Source organism: Coloeus monedula (assembly GCF_965178545.1).
Source record: "Coloeus monedula genome assembly, chromosome: 1".
Classification (NCBI taxonomy): domain Eukaryota; kingdom Metazoa; phylum Chordata; class Aves; order Passeriformes; family Corvidae; genus Coloeus; species Coloeus monedula.
Genome location: NC_138781.1, coordinates 61,446,496 through 61,463,220, shown reverse-complemented (window position 1 = coordinate 61,463,220; position 16,725 = coordinate 61,446,496). Strand labels below are relative to the sequence as shown.

The 16,725-nt window shown below is 37.6% G+C and overlaps 1 protein-coding gene across 11 annotated transcripts in view; it reads right to left on the bottom strand.

Annotated features, from left to right (window-relative positions):
* GOLGA4 (golgin A4) overlaps positions 1 to 16,725 on the bottom strand; it is a 74,592-nt gene that overhangs the window by 34,505 nt on the left and 23,362 nt on the right. For 8 of the 11 annotated variants that reach the window (XR_014226892.1, XR_014226893.1, XR_014226894.1 and 5 more), the window contains 8 exons: positions 15,737 to 16,051; positions 13,650 to 13,697; positions 13,225 to 13,281; positions 10,064 to 10,162; positions 9,398 to 9,536; positions 6,549 to 6,736; positions 5,475 to 5,558; positions 3,859 to 4,006 (listed from right to left, as the gene is read on the bottom strand). Coding sequence is in view for 2 of the 11 variants with exons in the window: in XM_082292599.1 (XP_082148725.1) it covers positions 3,859 to 4,006; positions 5,475 to 5,558; positions 6,549 to 6,736; positions 9,398 to 9,536; positions 10,064 to 10,162; positions 13,225 to 13,281; positions 13,650 to 13,697; positions 15,737 to 16,051 (1,078 nt within the window). In the remaining 9 variants the exon portion in view is untranslated. The remainder of the gene's footprint in view (positions 1 to 3,858; positions 4,007 to 5,474; positions 5,559 to 6,548; positions 6,737 to 9,397; positions 9,537 to 10,063; positions 10,163 to 13,224; positions 13,282 to 13,649; positions 13,698 to 15,736; positions 16,052 to 16,725) is intronic. The other 3 variants (XR_014226899.1, XR_014226900.1, XR_014226898.1) reach the window with 2 other exon arrangements.

Here is a 16,725-nt window from a genome sequence, read left to right as displayed (position 1 = left end):
GCAAGTATTAAGGTAGATATTATATAATGTTAGAAATGCTTTTGCTGTGTGGATGTAGTTTTCTTTCTTTATAGCAAGAATATTAGCAAGTGTGAGCAAGTAAGATAACCTCCAAGCAACAGAGGATGAGGCCTGAAAAGCTGCTGATCAACACTTTGTCCAGGGAACAAAAGGGCCCAAAGGCTGCTCCACCCAGAGAACCCCGGGGGGGGGGGGGGGGGGGTGGGGGCGGTAGCCAGGAGGGTCCGAGAGCCGCTATCACCGCTCTGCCCGGGGGGCCAAAGAGGCCCAAAGCTGCAATCAGCCCTGACTGTCTGGAGAATTAAGAGGCCCACTCAACTATCAACTCTTACCTAGCGAGCCCAAGCTCAAGAACCAAAAGAAATAAAACCACAAGGCAGAAGAATACGCATGCTCTAAAAAGACAGAATCAAGGACTGGCCATGCAGAACAGCTCCTGGAAAAGTTTGAATATGCATAAAGAACAGACAGTAAAAATGGTATAAAAAGGACTATCCTCGAGCATCAGGTGTGCTCTTGGCAGAGCGCCAAGGCACCCGGCCGTTATCCCCTTGCTTTATTTAATGTGTCTCTTATTGTCTTTATATTAAACCCTTTAAATTCTCACAGGAGAGTGGACCTCGTTTTTCACAGTATGTAAATCCCAAAACATGAGTCTGAGCAGAGTTTAAGAAGTGCAAGGTTTCCAAACCTGGTTTTTATAAAACGTGTGCTGGAGAGTTGACTACTTTACCTACGCCACTCCAAAGTACCAATCTCGGTTCCCTTCACCTTGCCCCTCCCAGCCAGAGTGACACCCAGGTGCGCTGCAAAGACTTCTCACTTCCTCTGCCAGCGCTGCACACCTTTTCTCTTCGCCTACAGTGCCTCCTAGTGCTAAAAATTGTGAAGGAAGCAAACCAGCTTTCTAAACCGGCTGGCAAAGGAGGGGATTACACGTTCAGTTTCTGAGGGCTGAGAGCAGGCATCGTGTCCAAATTAAAAAAAAAAAAGGTTTAAAAAAAAAAGGTTGAAATCATTTCCTATAGCTGATTTGTGCATCTAGGCAGGATTTTAAATGCACAGTCCAAGCCTTTTCTCTCACTGAAGAAAGGTGCAAAGCATATGTTAATTAAGCTTGCAAAAGAAACGCTACCTACAAATAGGATTTGATTTCTAGAGACTTTACTCTTAGATTATAAATAAATCAGTATTCCGCATCCTGGGAAGTCATAAAGTACTTATGCTAGGTAATCTCAGGAGAAACAAACTTAAGTTTACCTGGAAATTTACAAATACTAAAAAGATCTTTGCTCAAGTAAAAAAACCCTGTGTTGCAGTTACCTCAAGTAGAAGTGCCTGAGAAGCACAGAATTTACTTTTTAGAACCCAGTTCAAGTACCCAATGTATGATGTAAAAAAACCAGAGCCCTTACCCCAGTCCTGTTCATACAAGGCTTGGGAAAGGCACCATGATTCACTTATTGGCACGTGTGGATGCACAAAAACAAGATGCTCTGTGAGATTTCAACATAATGTACCTCTAACTACAAAAAAAAAAGAACTTCAACTGGGAGACCAAGTTACAGTTTACACAACACAACAAAAAATAAGCATACATACGTTTTCACTATTTCATTACACAAAAGTGCACTCACATTAAATCAAACACTGGAGCAATTCACTAAAGTCCTGATTTACAAAGAAAAATGCCAGAGATGTAGTAGGCAAGTAGGCAAGATGACATGGAAAACTATACCACTTTTTAGTCTCTGAGCAGCACTACAAAAGTAAATTTCAAGTGTATTATGCTTATCCTTATTTTGCTATAACATAAATGAAATTAACATTTCTACTCCATTACATGAAATAAATTCTTCACCAAACCATGATACAGAAAAAGATGTCTAGAATTTAACAGTGTAGATGCAGTTCTGTGACATGTGGTCTGTGATGATCCAAGTAGAGCAGGGAGGTTGGACCAGATGACACACTGTGGTCCCTTCCAACCTTACCCATTCTGCGGTTCTGTGAAAGTCACCTCACATTAACTATCCAAAAACCAGAACTTTAAATGTTGACCTAAAATACATGAAATTGCCCAATTCATAAAACCATTACAACTCAAAGGTTGTGGCCTAAAAAGCAATTTCAGGCTTTCCCAGTATGAAAGGCGGTTTTCTCAAATAATTTAGTTCACCTGTATTGAACCACACTAACATTGCAGATTACAACATTTTTGGAATGTATTAAGCCAAGGATGTAATAGAAAAATCTAATACAGGTCACCTTACAATTCTGTCTTAAAAGCAGTGTTAACTAATTTCCCAAGGGTTCCAACACACATATATATGCATGCTTAAAAGACTATAATAAATGCAAAGGTAAAGTTGATATTTATGCACTGTAAAGTCAACAAAAGTACTTAAAAGTTTTGTTTAAAAAAGAGCACATTTAACACACAAATCTCTCCCTAGAAAAGTGTAGTGTACTCAACACATTACTCATTCAAATTAAATTACTTCTCATTACAACAAAAAGTTTTTACAACAAAAAGTTTTCTACAGAATCATCTCTAACCTCATTTCAGCTTCTGGCTAGGCAAACTGGAAGAAATTACTGTATTAAGCAGTGTGTGCTTACTACATTACTACATTACACATTACATTATACATACTACAATAATAATTCATAATTGTTTCTGTTGCCTCAAAAAACAGTATTGTAAACCACTAGGACAATAACTTCATATCTACAGAAGTACTAGAAGATTCCTCAGGTTCTTTTCTTAATCATGAAGAGCTTCCTGTCTCCCCAGTACCAAACAAAATATTACTTTAGCAGGACTGACTGACTTCTGAAGCATGAATTTCCAGAACTTAAGTGCAAACGTGCAACCTTGAAAGGGTAGGAGAGGAAGGCACCTAATCAAAATGTTTGTTACTTCCACAAGATGGATGTTCTAGCTGCTTTTCTGCATTACAGCAGAATGATCTATCCAAATTAATCTTTAAAATTGCAAGTTCTAATCTAAATCTACATAGATTTAAAATAAACCACTATGAACTGTAATGTTTGAACTTCTCATTGCTTTTTAGAGAAAGAAAATATGTGTAATATTTTATTCAAAGTAACACCTGAGCTTCTGCCAAAAGCTTCTTTATATGCCAATGAGAACAAATTAAATTATTCTAAAAGAATTTTGATGTAGTACAAAACAATTTCACTGTTTAAAAAACAATGATTTAACTTCATTTCAAGCAAAAGGAGAACTGCAAGCACATATAATGTTATCTAATTTCCATAAAAAGCAAACTACATCATGTAACAGTTACATAAATGTTCCTCTTGTTACAAGCCTGAAGCAAAAGGAATCATCACTGCTTCTGATTTCACTTAAATCAGAAATGCTTCCATTAAAATTATTGAAATAAAATGCTTATTATGGTTATAACATTTTTACTTCTTCACAAACTCTTATACACTCATTGCTTTGTTTTCTGTGAGAATTACTTGGGGCATTAGAATGACAATTTATAGGTAGTTGCAAGTTTCTCTTCTTAAGTTAGACCAGAAGAAGACTCCATCAATCTTTTGTCCTACAAACAGGGAAGTACAGTTGTCTTTCAGAAGTTTCCTTCCTAACTCCAGTTTTATTGGTAGCAGAAAAATCAGTCAAAACCACCCCTAAACTCTGCTGTCCAGAAGTGAAGTTAGTAATGATGGTAGCACGGGTGATATGTAGAATAGAAAAAAGAGCATTTCTTAATATCTATTCCAAACAACAACTGTTGGAAAAGACCACACAAGCTTTCTGATACATAAATGTGAAAGCCAATAATCTATGTATTTTCTTACCAGCTCTTTCAGATTTTTCTTTCTGTTCTTTTAATTCCTCGCCTTTTGTAGTTATTTGTTTGATTCGAGCACGCAGTTGGGCTACCTCCTCCTCCTTCATTTCCAATGTTTCATGCATTTGTCGCTTTGTCTCCGCAATTACCATGCCCTATGGAAAAGCTTCTTGTGATAAAAGGCTAGCAAATAAATAAGACATATACCTGAAACAATTTCAAACCAGGGCACAATCCTTGTCAGGAATAAACTGTAGTCTGCTACTAGAAGATGAGAGATCATGGGATTTTTCTATGTCAGAAAACAGAAAATGCTAACAAAAAGAAGATAAGAATAGGGATTATTTTTAAGAGTATCCAGAATTTATCTAGTGGTGAAAAGAACTCCAGCAACCATGGACCATCCAAAAACTTCCTCCTTCTACTACAGACACTCTCCTTTGAAATGTATTCTGTAAACAAACCCAAACTAAAAGCATTGTAGAGCGTGTACTTCTCCTTTGAGAATACGCCATACAATGTTAGTCATGTCGCTTATGACACCACCACAAGTTACTCCAGGTACCAAGACCGTGATGAAAAAAACTTTTAAGGAGCTAAAAACTGAGAAACTCTTCATTTTCTATTGAAAGTACAGTTACTTCACTGGTTATTTTTAAATTAATTTAAATGTATCTCATCTTCATTTGTGTTTGGAGCTTTTTTGTTCGTTTTAGAGTTGGCATCAAGTAGTGTATTCAATATATCTGCTTCATCCTAAATAATATCATGTTGCAGTATTAAGTATAGCCTAACAGACTTACACATTATGGTATATATACAATTAAATTCTCAAGCAGCTTAAATTATTTGTTTATTAAAACATAGACCAAACCATCAGACCACTAAAACCAGCTTCTAATACCAAGAAGACAGATATTTTGTGTTTTAAACAATCTTCCTCAAAACCTACAGCTTCGTTTACTGTAGGAACCCAGAGTGCTGAGAATATTTCTCTGCCTGTTTTTTAGGGGTTTTTACCCCCCTGAACAACACTGTTTTAGCTTCAAACCTTGGGAAAAATTACCTACAGTCAGACAACAACTAGAAAATACAGTGGTGTGAATTAGGTGATAGACTACTATGTAAGATTGTCACAGGGTGAAAATTTTAGAGGTTTTAGGCTTCTCTTTGTAGTAAATAGATAAGAGTAAAAAATATCAAAATGGAGGATTGTTGTTGTTCTCTAAACCTTCTTCTCCTTCTTCTACTACTCCATATTCTGCAGTAAAAGTGGTTTGGAATGATTGGATAGAAAATTCTGCAGTTCCTAATACTGTTACTGAATAATTGGTAAGAAAGTGAAAATAATGTACGTTTTTAGTAACTATTGGTTAAAATATCTTTAAAAGGCTGTGCAAATCTTGGTAATTAGTCTCACTCCTACTTTTCCTCCTTCTATGCTGTACCTGGGTCACACTAGAGGCTCTGTTCCTCTGATAAGACTTAATAAACAACTATCTGGAAGCATTGAAACTAAAGAAAAAGTCTCGGTTTATCTTTGAAACTCCTTGCAAGGACTTTCAGCAAATTCTCTCCCATCAGGAGAGACTTGATTTATGGCACGGTAAAGTGTCAGTTTACCTTGTCTTGTTCTAGCTGTTCAATCAAATTCTTTGCATCACGTAGCTGCGTAATCAGTTTAGTCTTCTCAGCCATGTGAAGGTCCTAAAAAAAGATCCCAACCACAAGTTGGTTGACAAACAGCTTAGCTTTGGCTCTTACCCTGTACTATGCCTTGGAGGAAGAACACAGAACACAATCCAGGGAAACTGAAGTGGGCAGTTTTAAATTATTTTTGTATCTCCCAGAGGTAGGCTGCCTTATGGCTTCTGTAGCAATTCAGAGATCTGAAGGCTTTGTTAGACCCTCCACACATGAAGGTCTGAGTTGCTAAAGTAAAACAAGAAATCTGTCTAAGATTTCTGCTCTGTTACGTGCATCTTGGCTTACAAGAGGATCTCAGCAATGCAACACAAATGATTGTTACTAGCCTTGTTCTAGAAAATGTCCTTAAAGTACTCAAGTCTTTCAGAGCTTTTCCAAACCAGGCTAAGTGCTCAGAGATGAAGACAGAGATGGGAATCTGATCTCTGTACCTAAAGTTAAGTACAGCTATACTTAGCACATTTTCAGGTTTCATTACTATTATTACTATTAGCCACCTTACTTATGCTCCACACTCAGCATTAATGGCCTTAAAAGGAAAATTGAGCAAAGTATTAATTTACTAGCTTTGGGATTGCACTTGTGTTCACCATATAGTGATCTCCACTGCTCTGCCTTTCTTTTTTTTCTGTTAATTTATATAATTAATGCCTCGTTCACTATGTCTTAAAGTTTTAGCTCTGCTCCACTTTTCTCACTTTACCTTCTGTCTTCTGTGCTAAGACCGTCTTTTTCTCATCCCAGTTTCCCACAACTACTTATTTCTGATACCATTCTGATGGTTATTTGTACAGTAAGGTTTCATACGCTACTTCACCACTCTAGAATAATTGCTCAGTGTATTAATTCCAGGTGGGTTTTGCACCTTTATCTCCAAAAGAGTACAGGGACAGTTTGTCTAATGGTCTGCCCTATTAATAAACTTTGGAAATACTGGAGTTCTTACCATATTTTCACAGTTACCCATAAAGCTAAGAGCATTTTCCATACCTTCATTTTCTCCAGTTCTTGAAGCCTCTCTTCTAACTGTTCTTGAAGTGCCTCTTTCTCATTGGTTAATTGGGCACAGCACTCCTTATGTGACTGAATAGTCTCCTTACAACGTTGTATCAAGTTCTCTTGGCGCTTCACCCTCTGATTAAGAGTTTCCAGTGTTTTAACAGAGTCTTCGTTACCCTCTATAAGACAACATACCAATATTATCATATGCACACCGTTTCCAAAATGCAGATCAACATTCATCAGTCACAATGCAGTGGACTCATAGGTCTCTAAAGAAAGTGTGAAGTCTGCAAAACCTCCTAGTACCTACAGTAAGTGCCAGACACACGCTACACATACACAGAATAGTAAACATAGTCTTTCACAACAAATTAGCTACAAAACCCCAGTTACTTTATCAGCTTCAAAACCAAGCTATTAATCAACAAGGTTTTTTATGTAATTAAAAAGTTGTCATGATTTTTATAAACCTGCCTGCTGCTACTAACAGAATATGCACAAGTAGGAAAAAATGTGAAGCAAAGCAAACCACACTTCTCAAGTGCCACACACACAGATTATTGTTTTCCCAAGGCTGGGTATGACATTAGTTCTAAAATATCCAGGCTGGCAATACTGTATTCAGTAGGATAAAGGTTATACTTAGCATCTTTCTGAGTTGTACTCATAGAATCATAGAATGGTTTGGGTTGGAAGGGACCTTAAAGATCATCTAGTTCCAACCTCTGCCATAGGCCAGGACACCTCACACTAGAACAAGTTGCTCACAGCTCCATCCAGCCTGGCCTTTAACGTTTCCAGGGATGGGGGAGCCACAACTTCTCTGGGCAACCTGTTTCAGTGCCTCACCACCCTCACAATAAAGACTTTTTTCTAATGTCTATAATTTAAACATACTCCCTTTCAGTTTGAATCACTCTGTATAACTAGCACATTTGATAGTATTTTACTGTGTGCTTCTGCTCTGATGCCCTGAAGGCTGCAACAGTATTTGGCATTGTACTGGATTTGCATGGCCAAGCTTCAGTAGTGGGAGGGGAGCAGCAGGGGTGGCTTCTGCAAGGAGCTGCCAGCAGCTTTCTTCGTGTCCTGAAGAGCCAACCCCTGGCAAAACTCCAAAGACGTACGTGCCACTGGTCAGGGCTGGGCCAATTAGAAATGGGGGTAATGCTTCTGGGATAACAAATTTAAGAAGAAAGAAAAAACATGTTATTGCGCAGCTATAATTGCAGCCAAAAAAGAGCAGAGTAAGAATATGTGAGGGGAACAACTCTGCAGACACGAAGGTCTGTTGCAAAGGAGTGGAGGGAGGTGCTCCAGGCACCAGAGCTGAGATTACCCTGCCGCCTGTGGTGAAGATCATGGTGAAGCAGCTGTGCCCCTGCGGTTCATGGGGGACCAAGGGGATGCAGAGATCCACCCACAGTTCGTGGAGGAGCCCATGCCAGAGCCCATGCCAGAGCAGGATGCCTGAGAGGAGAATATGACCCTGTGGGAGGCCCGTGGAGAGAAGGGCCCACCCTGGAGCGGCCTGTCTTTAAAGGACTGCACCCCATGGAAGAGTGACGCATGCTGCAGCAGTTGGGGGAGGACTGTTGCCTGTGGGATGGGCTCACATGGCAGAGTTGCTGCTTGTGAGATGGACTCACACAGGAGAAGTTCATGGAGAAGTGTCTCCTGCGGGAGGGACCCCATGGTGGAGCAGCAGAACTACTCCCTGTGTAGCAGGAGAAACCACGGGTGATGAACTGACCATAACCCTCATTCCCTGTCTCCCTGCCCCAGTGGGGAAGGACGTAGAGCTAGGAAGCAGAGAGAGGTGCGGCAAAGGTGTCGTTAAGGTTTTATTTTACTCCTCATTATCCTGCTCTGATGTTATTAGTAATAAATTCACTTCGTATCTCTAATTCGAGCCTGTTTTGGCCCTGACAGTGAGTGATCTCTCCCAGGCTTTATCTCAACTCATGAATTTAAATTCTTTAAATTTTCTGTCCTCTGTCCAGCTGTGGAGGAGAGTGAGAGAGCTGCTTTGGTAGATGCCTGGCACACTATAGTCCAGAAGCAGACTCATACACAGAAAACATCTTGAAACACGATTTTTCATTATTGACTAAGCAATACAAAAACCATGGCACTAGATAACATCTCTCACCTAACACTCCATATCATCCCTACACACAAAAACCATAGCAGATGCTGAACAAGTATGACTTCAAGATGCATGTTTGCCTCTGTCTTAACCCTGCCTTTTATGAAGGGTACCAATGAAAGACACTTTTATTATATATCAACATTATAATGTCCCTTGCTCAGTAATCAAATATACACAGCACTGAGAATCCCATTAATTTAAACAACCTCCTTAAGTGAGGAACAGTTAGGTTATTCAACAGCAGGAATATCAAAATTGATCTTTGCTTTTACTTTTTTTCTGATAAAACAAGAGAAAAAAACCCCAAGCTCACAAACAAAAGACTGAGACTGGCAACTAATCTGCTCTCTAAACTCCAGGGATAGGTCCTCACTTATGGGCGACAGAATCCCTTAATTGTATTAAATGGAGATAGTAAGAACACCTACCAACAAAACAACAATTTAAATGTTATTATCAATATTGACAAAGGAAAGACATACCAGATCTGAATTCTTATGAAAATCTAGTTTCTTAAAAGGGTTATCCTGTCCTCTAGCTGCCACATTGTTTCCTAAACAATCTTCTTCTAGATAATATAACCTTACTATGACATGGCCAGCCCTAAATATTGTTACTCCATCATAAATAACAGCTGGTTTACTCCCCAAAATGTAAAGTCTTTTGAAAAAGCCACAATACCTACCATTGCTTCCTGGTTCCACAATATTTTCTGCACTGACTTCTTTTATTAGACTTCGAACTTGTGGTTCTGACTGGACATTTTGATCAGGCAATTCAGTGCCTATCTGACCATTCTGTAATCTCTGTTTCAGCAACGACACCTAAACAAAATGTACTTTTTCTTAAAAAAATCAAAGGATTCTAAGCAGATAATTTTTTAATCTTCAAAACAAGAAAAAGTTAAATTAATTTTGATATTAGTAAATAGAAAAAGAAAAAATCTGTCTGAAATTTTTTACTATTTCTTAAAAGTCAGAATTACACTTCCAATTAACAAAAATAGAATGACTATGGGTAGAGAAACGAAGAACAATTAAGCAAAACACATTAATTTTACAAAAGCAATTTTAGGTCAGACATCTAATGTTGATGTCTTCATAACAAAAACATCACAAAGGTATTTAAGTGCAAATCAGTCAATCACAGTTAACATGATTGAGATGTTTACAAAGGTATCCTCTACCACAAAGACACATTTAATTTCTAGACAATCCTAAATTCACAAGAAGCTTTACAACTTCAGAACAATTATAATAAAACATGGATATACATTATAGGAAATATATAGCAAAAGAGAAAAAGTAAGAAGAGCAGTTTTAAACAACATCTGCTGGGTAAATTATCTTACCTGAGTTTGCAGTACACTAATAAGTTGATCCTTTTCTTCTAAGGAAGCATCAAATTCCTCTTGGAGATGTTTCTTAGCTTGTTGATCCATCTGGAGCTCCTGGTAATACAAACACACCACAAATGAATACTGAAATGTGAACTCAAAAGACTTATCAAAGTATTATGAAACAATATCTAAAATATCTCTTTCATAGCTGTAGATATTGCCTAAATGCATTAGTAGGATCTACACAGTCTTATATTTCCTGAAGGAGGTTTCTTCTAGTTACTTCCTGTACTTTTAAAGTTTAAACATTTAAATTTCTTTAAATAATTATAATTCAAATAGAAAATAAATGTACTTAAATTAATTCACATCTGTTTATTGAGAGAACCAGAACCACACACATATCACGCATGCACTGCAAATATTTTCAAAAACTTTTTTATCTTTTTTATTTATATTTTTATTTCATTCATATAATCTTCCCAATGTTTTACCCTAGGGAGAGAATGCTTCTATGACTGTTACTCCACAACGATCCCTTGTATAAAAGCAATCACCACCCACAAACATGGCAAAGACAGAGGATGATAGATAGAGAACAAAAGGATGAAAAAGCAAATGAGACAAAACAGAGCACTGGATGCTTCCTGCGTTGCTCTCCTTCAACTCTAAATCTTGATTTTATGCTCTCTCGCTGTCTATCCCTTACCTCCAACAGTGAATGACCTGCCACAGACGAGGCTGATACCAGCTTTGAACACCACAGCTGTATGAGCTGAGCCTGCCCAGTCATGCACAGACAGGACATTGAGGGAAAGCATCACTGCAAAAACCATTCCTTTCTTTCCAACTATACCCACTTCTTAACACTGCATTGCCTCATGTTCTCAGCAATTACTGATCACACTTCTGCCTTGTGCTTCTGAGCTTTAGAAGCAATTCCTTCCAAACAAAGCAAAGCAGGTCAGTGTGAGAACAAGTGTCAAACAGATTTATTGAAACCAACACAGAAATGGTTCTCTTTGGATCTCAAAGTCCCTTCTGATCATGTTCTGAGAAAGAGAACACTGAAGACTGCTTGAAGACTGGTTTTGAGGAATTACTCCAAACAGGAAAAAACCAAGTAAGCAAAACCACATTGTTTTCTAGGGACTATATCACGCTGTCAATTTAGCCTCAAAGGAAGATTAGTTTACTCTTACGTGGCCCTCTTTGAAGAAACCTGCCTGATTCAACATATTTATGGGGAAAATGGACTGTATGATGAAGAAAAGGATTTTTAAAATTAATTTTTGATAACAAATTACTACATCAATGAATGAACTACCTTGGACCATTTTAGCTTCCACAATGGAAACTTACCATTTTATTTGTAATTTTTCCTTCATTGCCTGTTTTACCTAATGCTGCAACACCTGGGCTTCCAAAGGATCAGAAAAACACTTTTTGAAGTGTATCAATTAATGAAAAAGAATTTCAGTGTTAGATTTGAAGGAATCTTTAAATCTACAAGATTGGTAAGAATGAAATTAAATTTTACACGAAATTTATATATACAAATGTATATAAATAAATCAGAAATATATGTATAACTTATCTACATATATGAACCACAAAGACTACGACAGAAGTGAAAAATAAAATGCACATGTCCAACCCTTTGTCATATGCCAAAGATTTAACTCTGTTCCACATATGCCTTCCTGACTTTAACGAGTAGCAATAAACTGGAAAACTAATCCGACAGGAGCATGCAGATATGGACCTAACACAGAATGAGCTTTTTCATTTGACATTGTAGTGACCTGGAAAAGACACAACATTGGCAAGCTACTTCTGACAGTAACGCTGTGGTTTTTTCCCTCCTATGCACTGACAGTTTAGCTTAGGACATGGTGACAGCCCAGGCACAGGCTACAGAACGGATGAGCACGGTATGCCCAGCACTGACCCACTGTTCTCAGCTGCTGGGGCAGAGGCAGCACAGATGTGAACCAAAATGCTAACCCAGTCACACACACAATTCACAGCCTGCTTACCTGAATTACTCCCTGGATTGCTGAAGAGTACCCAGCGATTTGCCAGTGAACTCCTTTGAAATGACTGCCTTCCTGACTAGTCACAGGGATAGCTCCTTGTGCGTGAACTTGAGCCTCGAGTACACATATGGCCAGATGCTCACAGTCACCATCCCTCATTATGAAGGGGACAGGTCCTGGTCCCTGTCTGTGGGCAAAACACCCAACTGCCTGGAGTGAGTCTGCCTTCAGTAAAAAAAACCTCATGGTGGGACCTCACCATGGCCTAATGGCTCCTGCAACCTCCATGCCAATGCTGCTGCTCGACACGGCACACACCAGAAGCAGGTATGCAGTCATAGACAAAGCCTGTGACTTTGGGCTGAATGGTACCCAGCTCTCCAGCAAGGTAAGAGCACACACAGAGAACGCTGCATGCCCATCTCCAAGCCTGGCGCTGCACTGGTTCCTGAGGCAATAAAATGGTTTCAGCTTCACACTGTGCTTCACCAGGGTTTGACAATATGGCTTTTTTGAACTTGCTTTTTTAGTCTGTTCTGCCTGATCATATATACATGTTTTTTAAGTCCAATGTGTTTATTATCAATACCAAATACACTAGAACTTCTTCTTTTAATTTCACTATAACCTAAGGAGGCAAGTCATAACATAACCTAACTGATTTTATGATTGAAACCAAACTATACCAAAATCCATAAAACAATGTAAGTATTACAACTGAGATAAAGATGAATATTTTTTAATAGTCATTGAAATCTTTACAAAATGTGCCTATCACTTGTGTTTGCCTGAATTACTATTTGTCAGTAATGAAAGAGCAACAAATTGCAGAAAGACATCTATGGCTGGGCCCAACAATACTGCAAGAACCACACACACGTCTGCCTATTTCACAATGAACAAGAGAAGTAGTTCAGTTGGTGATGCACTGCTCTGTCTTAAGAGTATAGCAATAAGCCGCTGAATGGGAAACAAGCCAGAGGAGTAACCCCATATAAACAAAACAAAAAAAGCAGTAAAATACCCTGCTCTGTAATAGAAAATATTTCGTGAACAAAAAGTCAAAAGCTAGGCAGAAAAAGATCCTATGTAGGTGTGATATAAAGTAAACATGCAATCAATAAAAGAAATTACCTCTCTCAGTTCTCCAATTCTGCGAAGTGCTTTATCCTGACTTTGACTCAGTATGCTCTTAAGAAAAAACGAAAAATAAAGATCAGGTATGTTACATGTAATTTTAAAATGGAAAATAAATTTGAAGAATTAACAGATATAATGATTTGTTTCTCTTTTGTATTGTCATAAACTGCCAACTATGGCTTGGCAATCTATCAATCTATCCCCTGAAGTCAGCTGATGCAAAAAAAAAAGGCTGGAGTATAATACTTCACAGTTATTTTGACAAAATAATTTTAGCTTAGCTTCCTTAGAAATCCCACCTAAGAAACCATCTTCTGTTACACACACACAATGCACTGAAAATTAAATCTGTATTGGCACTACACATTTTAATATTCAAAAAAGCATCCAGGTACGAGAGAATGAAAAGTAATGTTTACCTGCAGCTTCTTCTTTTCCCGCTGGATAACTTGATAGGCAGACACTAGCTAAAATACACAAATTGGATATAAAGATGACAATGCATCTGCATACAGCCATCAAACTTCCTTAGTTGTATCACTACCTGTATTTTCAAACTCTTTACTCCACTTGAGAATGCTCTTTTCATAGAAACATACTTAAATTTTCTTAATGTTTCCATTTTCTAACTATAAAATATCTCTAATGTGTTAAAAAAATAAAAGCCTACATGACGAAACAGTGATGTTACTCAGCACTCATACAGAGTTTTCCCTTCCCTGAGAAGACAGACCACACACCATCCTTCAACACAAGGGATCAAAACCAAACAGTATCAGAAAGTTACATCCCAGACAACTACCCCACAGGGATGACCACTTGTAAAAGTACATATCCCAGAGAGATTAAGTAAAAGTAATTTTACAAAGAGCATGCATTAAAAAATACACTTCTAAATTTAACAAAAAAAGGTCTGTGCAATGTTCTCATCCCATGTGCTTTGCACATATCCAGCAAAGACAGATTGGAAATGGACAGTATTTCATTTCTCACTGTAAGCTGACAAAAGGACTTAACAAGTAACTGCACAACTTTGTTTACTTAAATATTTGATTACAACTGCCAAAGCTGAAGTAGCATAATGGCACTTGGAATTAGAACATTCTGTTTTCAAACGGATGAAAAATTTAAGAAAAACAAATCTCAACACCCAAAACAGAAATCAGCATGTCAAAATATATCTTCAAATTCTTATTTAAAACAAATTAAAACAGTTTCAAAATTCAAAATTACTTTTAATTTCAAAGTCATATTTATTTTGCCCTTAAAAGAAAACCGAAACTGCTATGGATGGCTTCCTTTACCATATTTTTGAGATGCTAACTTTGCATCCTACTTTAGGAGGGGAAAAAATATTTCTGCCTTAATTACTCATTATGTATTGAAACAAGTTTCTTCCAAGTTCCAGCAAAACAATTCTTTCAAATTGAACTAAAGAAACTCACAAAACCAGGGAAAAAACCCAAGCCTTTTTGACCCAGAAAGTTAGGAACTGCTGGACAGATTACACTAATTAAAAAACTCCAAACAACCAAGAAGGCACTAAAACAAACCCACAAACTGAAGAATTTTCATTTTAGCAACTACTATTTACATAAACTTTCAAAAAATACTTATTACATTAGCTGGAAGTGAAGGAAAAATTACTGTGAAACAACTGCTGTTTCAGCCATATTCTGAATACTGCAGTCACTGTAGCATATTTTAGATTCCAGGGATTTCGACACTAGTAGACAAAAGTCTGCACAGGAATTTTTGTATTTGAGGGCAGCAAACATTAAAAGAACTGTAAAAAACACTGCAAACATCCAGTTTTAAATACAACACCCTCACACTTCAAAAAACAATTAAAAAATCAAACAAAACCCCCAAACTAGTTGAAAAACCCAATGCCAACACACCACCATCAGTTAGACAGCTTTACTTTCCCCAGTAATTTGAAAAATGAGTAGTGAAACTACTTATATAATTTGTTTTCACTAAAATACAAAAAAAAAAAAAAAAGGTGTTTGAATTAATTCCTCCCAGGGAATATCTGGAAATTATGAAGAATATAACTTATTTCTTGAAAACAAAATGCTTGCCTATTGCACATGGATAGAATACATACTGTGCATTTCAAGAACAAGTTTCAGAAAAAAAGTAAATTTGCTGTCATGGGAGTACAAGTCACGCTCACGTCTGTAGCAAACTCCACCCCCCGCTAGATGCTTTCAGTTGAAATCTTAATAGTCCTGCTCTGTGTGAGTAACCATTAATTACCTCTATTGCTGACATCAGAAAATTATTTACAAGCAAGAGAAGGATTTACATGTTTTATTACCAGAAAAACATTTGACTTATCTAGGTCAAAAATAACTAGACTTAGAACAATTTAACTTCCGTGTTAGTTTTAAGTTGAAACATTTGCTCCAAATAGGAAAACAAAAGATTGTCCACTGCTGCAGTATCTATTAGCCTAATCTCTTTCCCCTTTCTGCCAAGCTAAACCAGTCACATTGCCTACCTCTGAGTATTTTCCCCTATAGTTGCCCAAACTGCGCTCCATTCTACGCAGACGCTGCAGCAACTGCTCTTTGCTGAAGCTGTCCATATTTCCCAGAGGCTCTTCTGTTTCACTTTCAATGTCAGAAGGTGAATCAAAGGTGGGACTGAGGGCTTCCCAGTCTAGTCGATTCAGTGAGTCTCTTGAAGAACTTCGTACTAGGGACTCCTTAGAAGAAGAGCGAAATAGGGTCTCTTTTACTGGGCTTCGAAACAAAGACTCCATGGAGGGTACTCGAAGCTGAAGCTTCTGGGCAAAAGACTGACTGTCACTTTGCTGCAAAAATTCAAAGCAAGTAATTATTTCTGCACTGCTTTTAGGCAGACAGACACACTAAAGTCCAGAAAAGAGACCTGACCTGTGCAAATAAATTACTGTTGCCTAACATACACATGACAGCAAACAGCTGCCATTTCCTTAAAAGATCATGTCCTTGTGCAGAAAAATCATGCATGCAACTACCAGATGTGCACAATTTCAGATAGCAACTAAATCTAATAAACTACAGCTCTGATTTAAACTTTTAGAAGAATGCATTTCTGTGTAATCCCCCTAAAAAGTGAAGAATGTGTAACTAATATAAATGGTTATTTACTTTTGTCTCAAACTTGAAAAAGATAACTGACTCACTTCTTGATGTATTAAAGAGAATACTACATTTATCTTAAAGACACAGATACTTTCCTAGGCTGAAGAAAAGAAATTGATTGTAGAAGTTGTTATTGTATGATCATTAGTTCTAGCAAGCCATCTTGAACAGTCCTTCTCTTATTTTTATTTTAAATGGCTTATGATTTTTACATAAAACAAAATTATTGATTTATGCAGCTACAGTACTGACTTCATTCTATACCAAAAGGTTCTGCACTGTGGTAACCTATACAGCTGGTGCTACAAAAGTGATGTAAAAGCATTACTACACAATGTTGCCCCTACAATCAAATATTGGG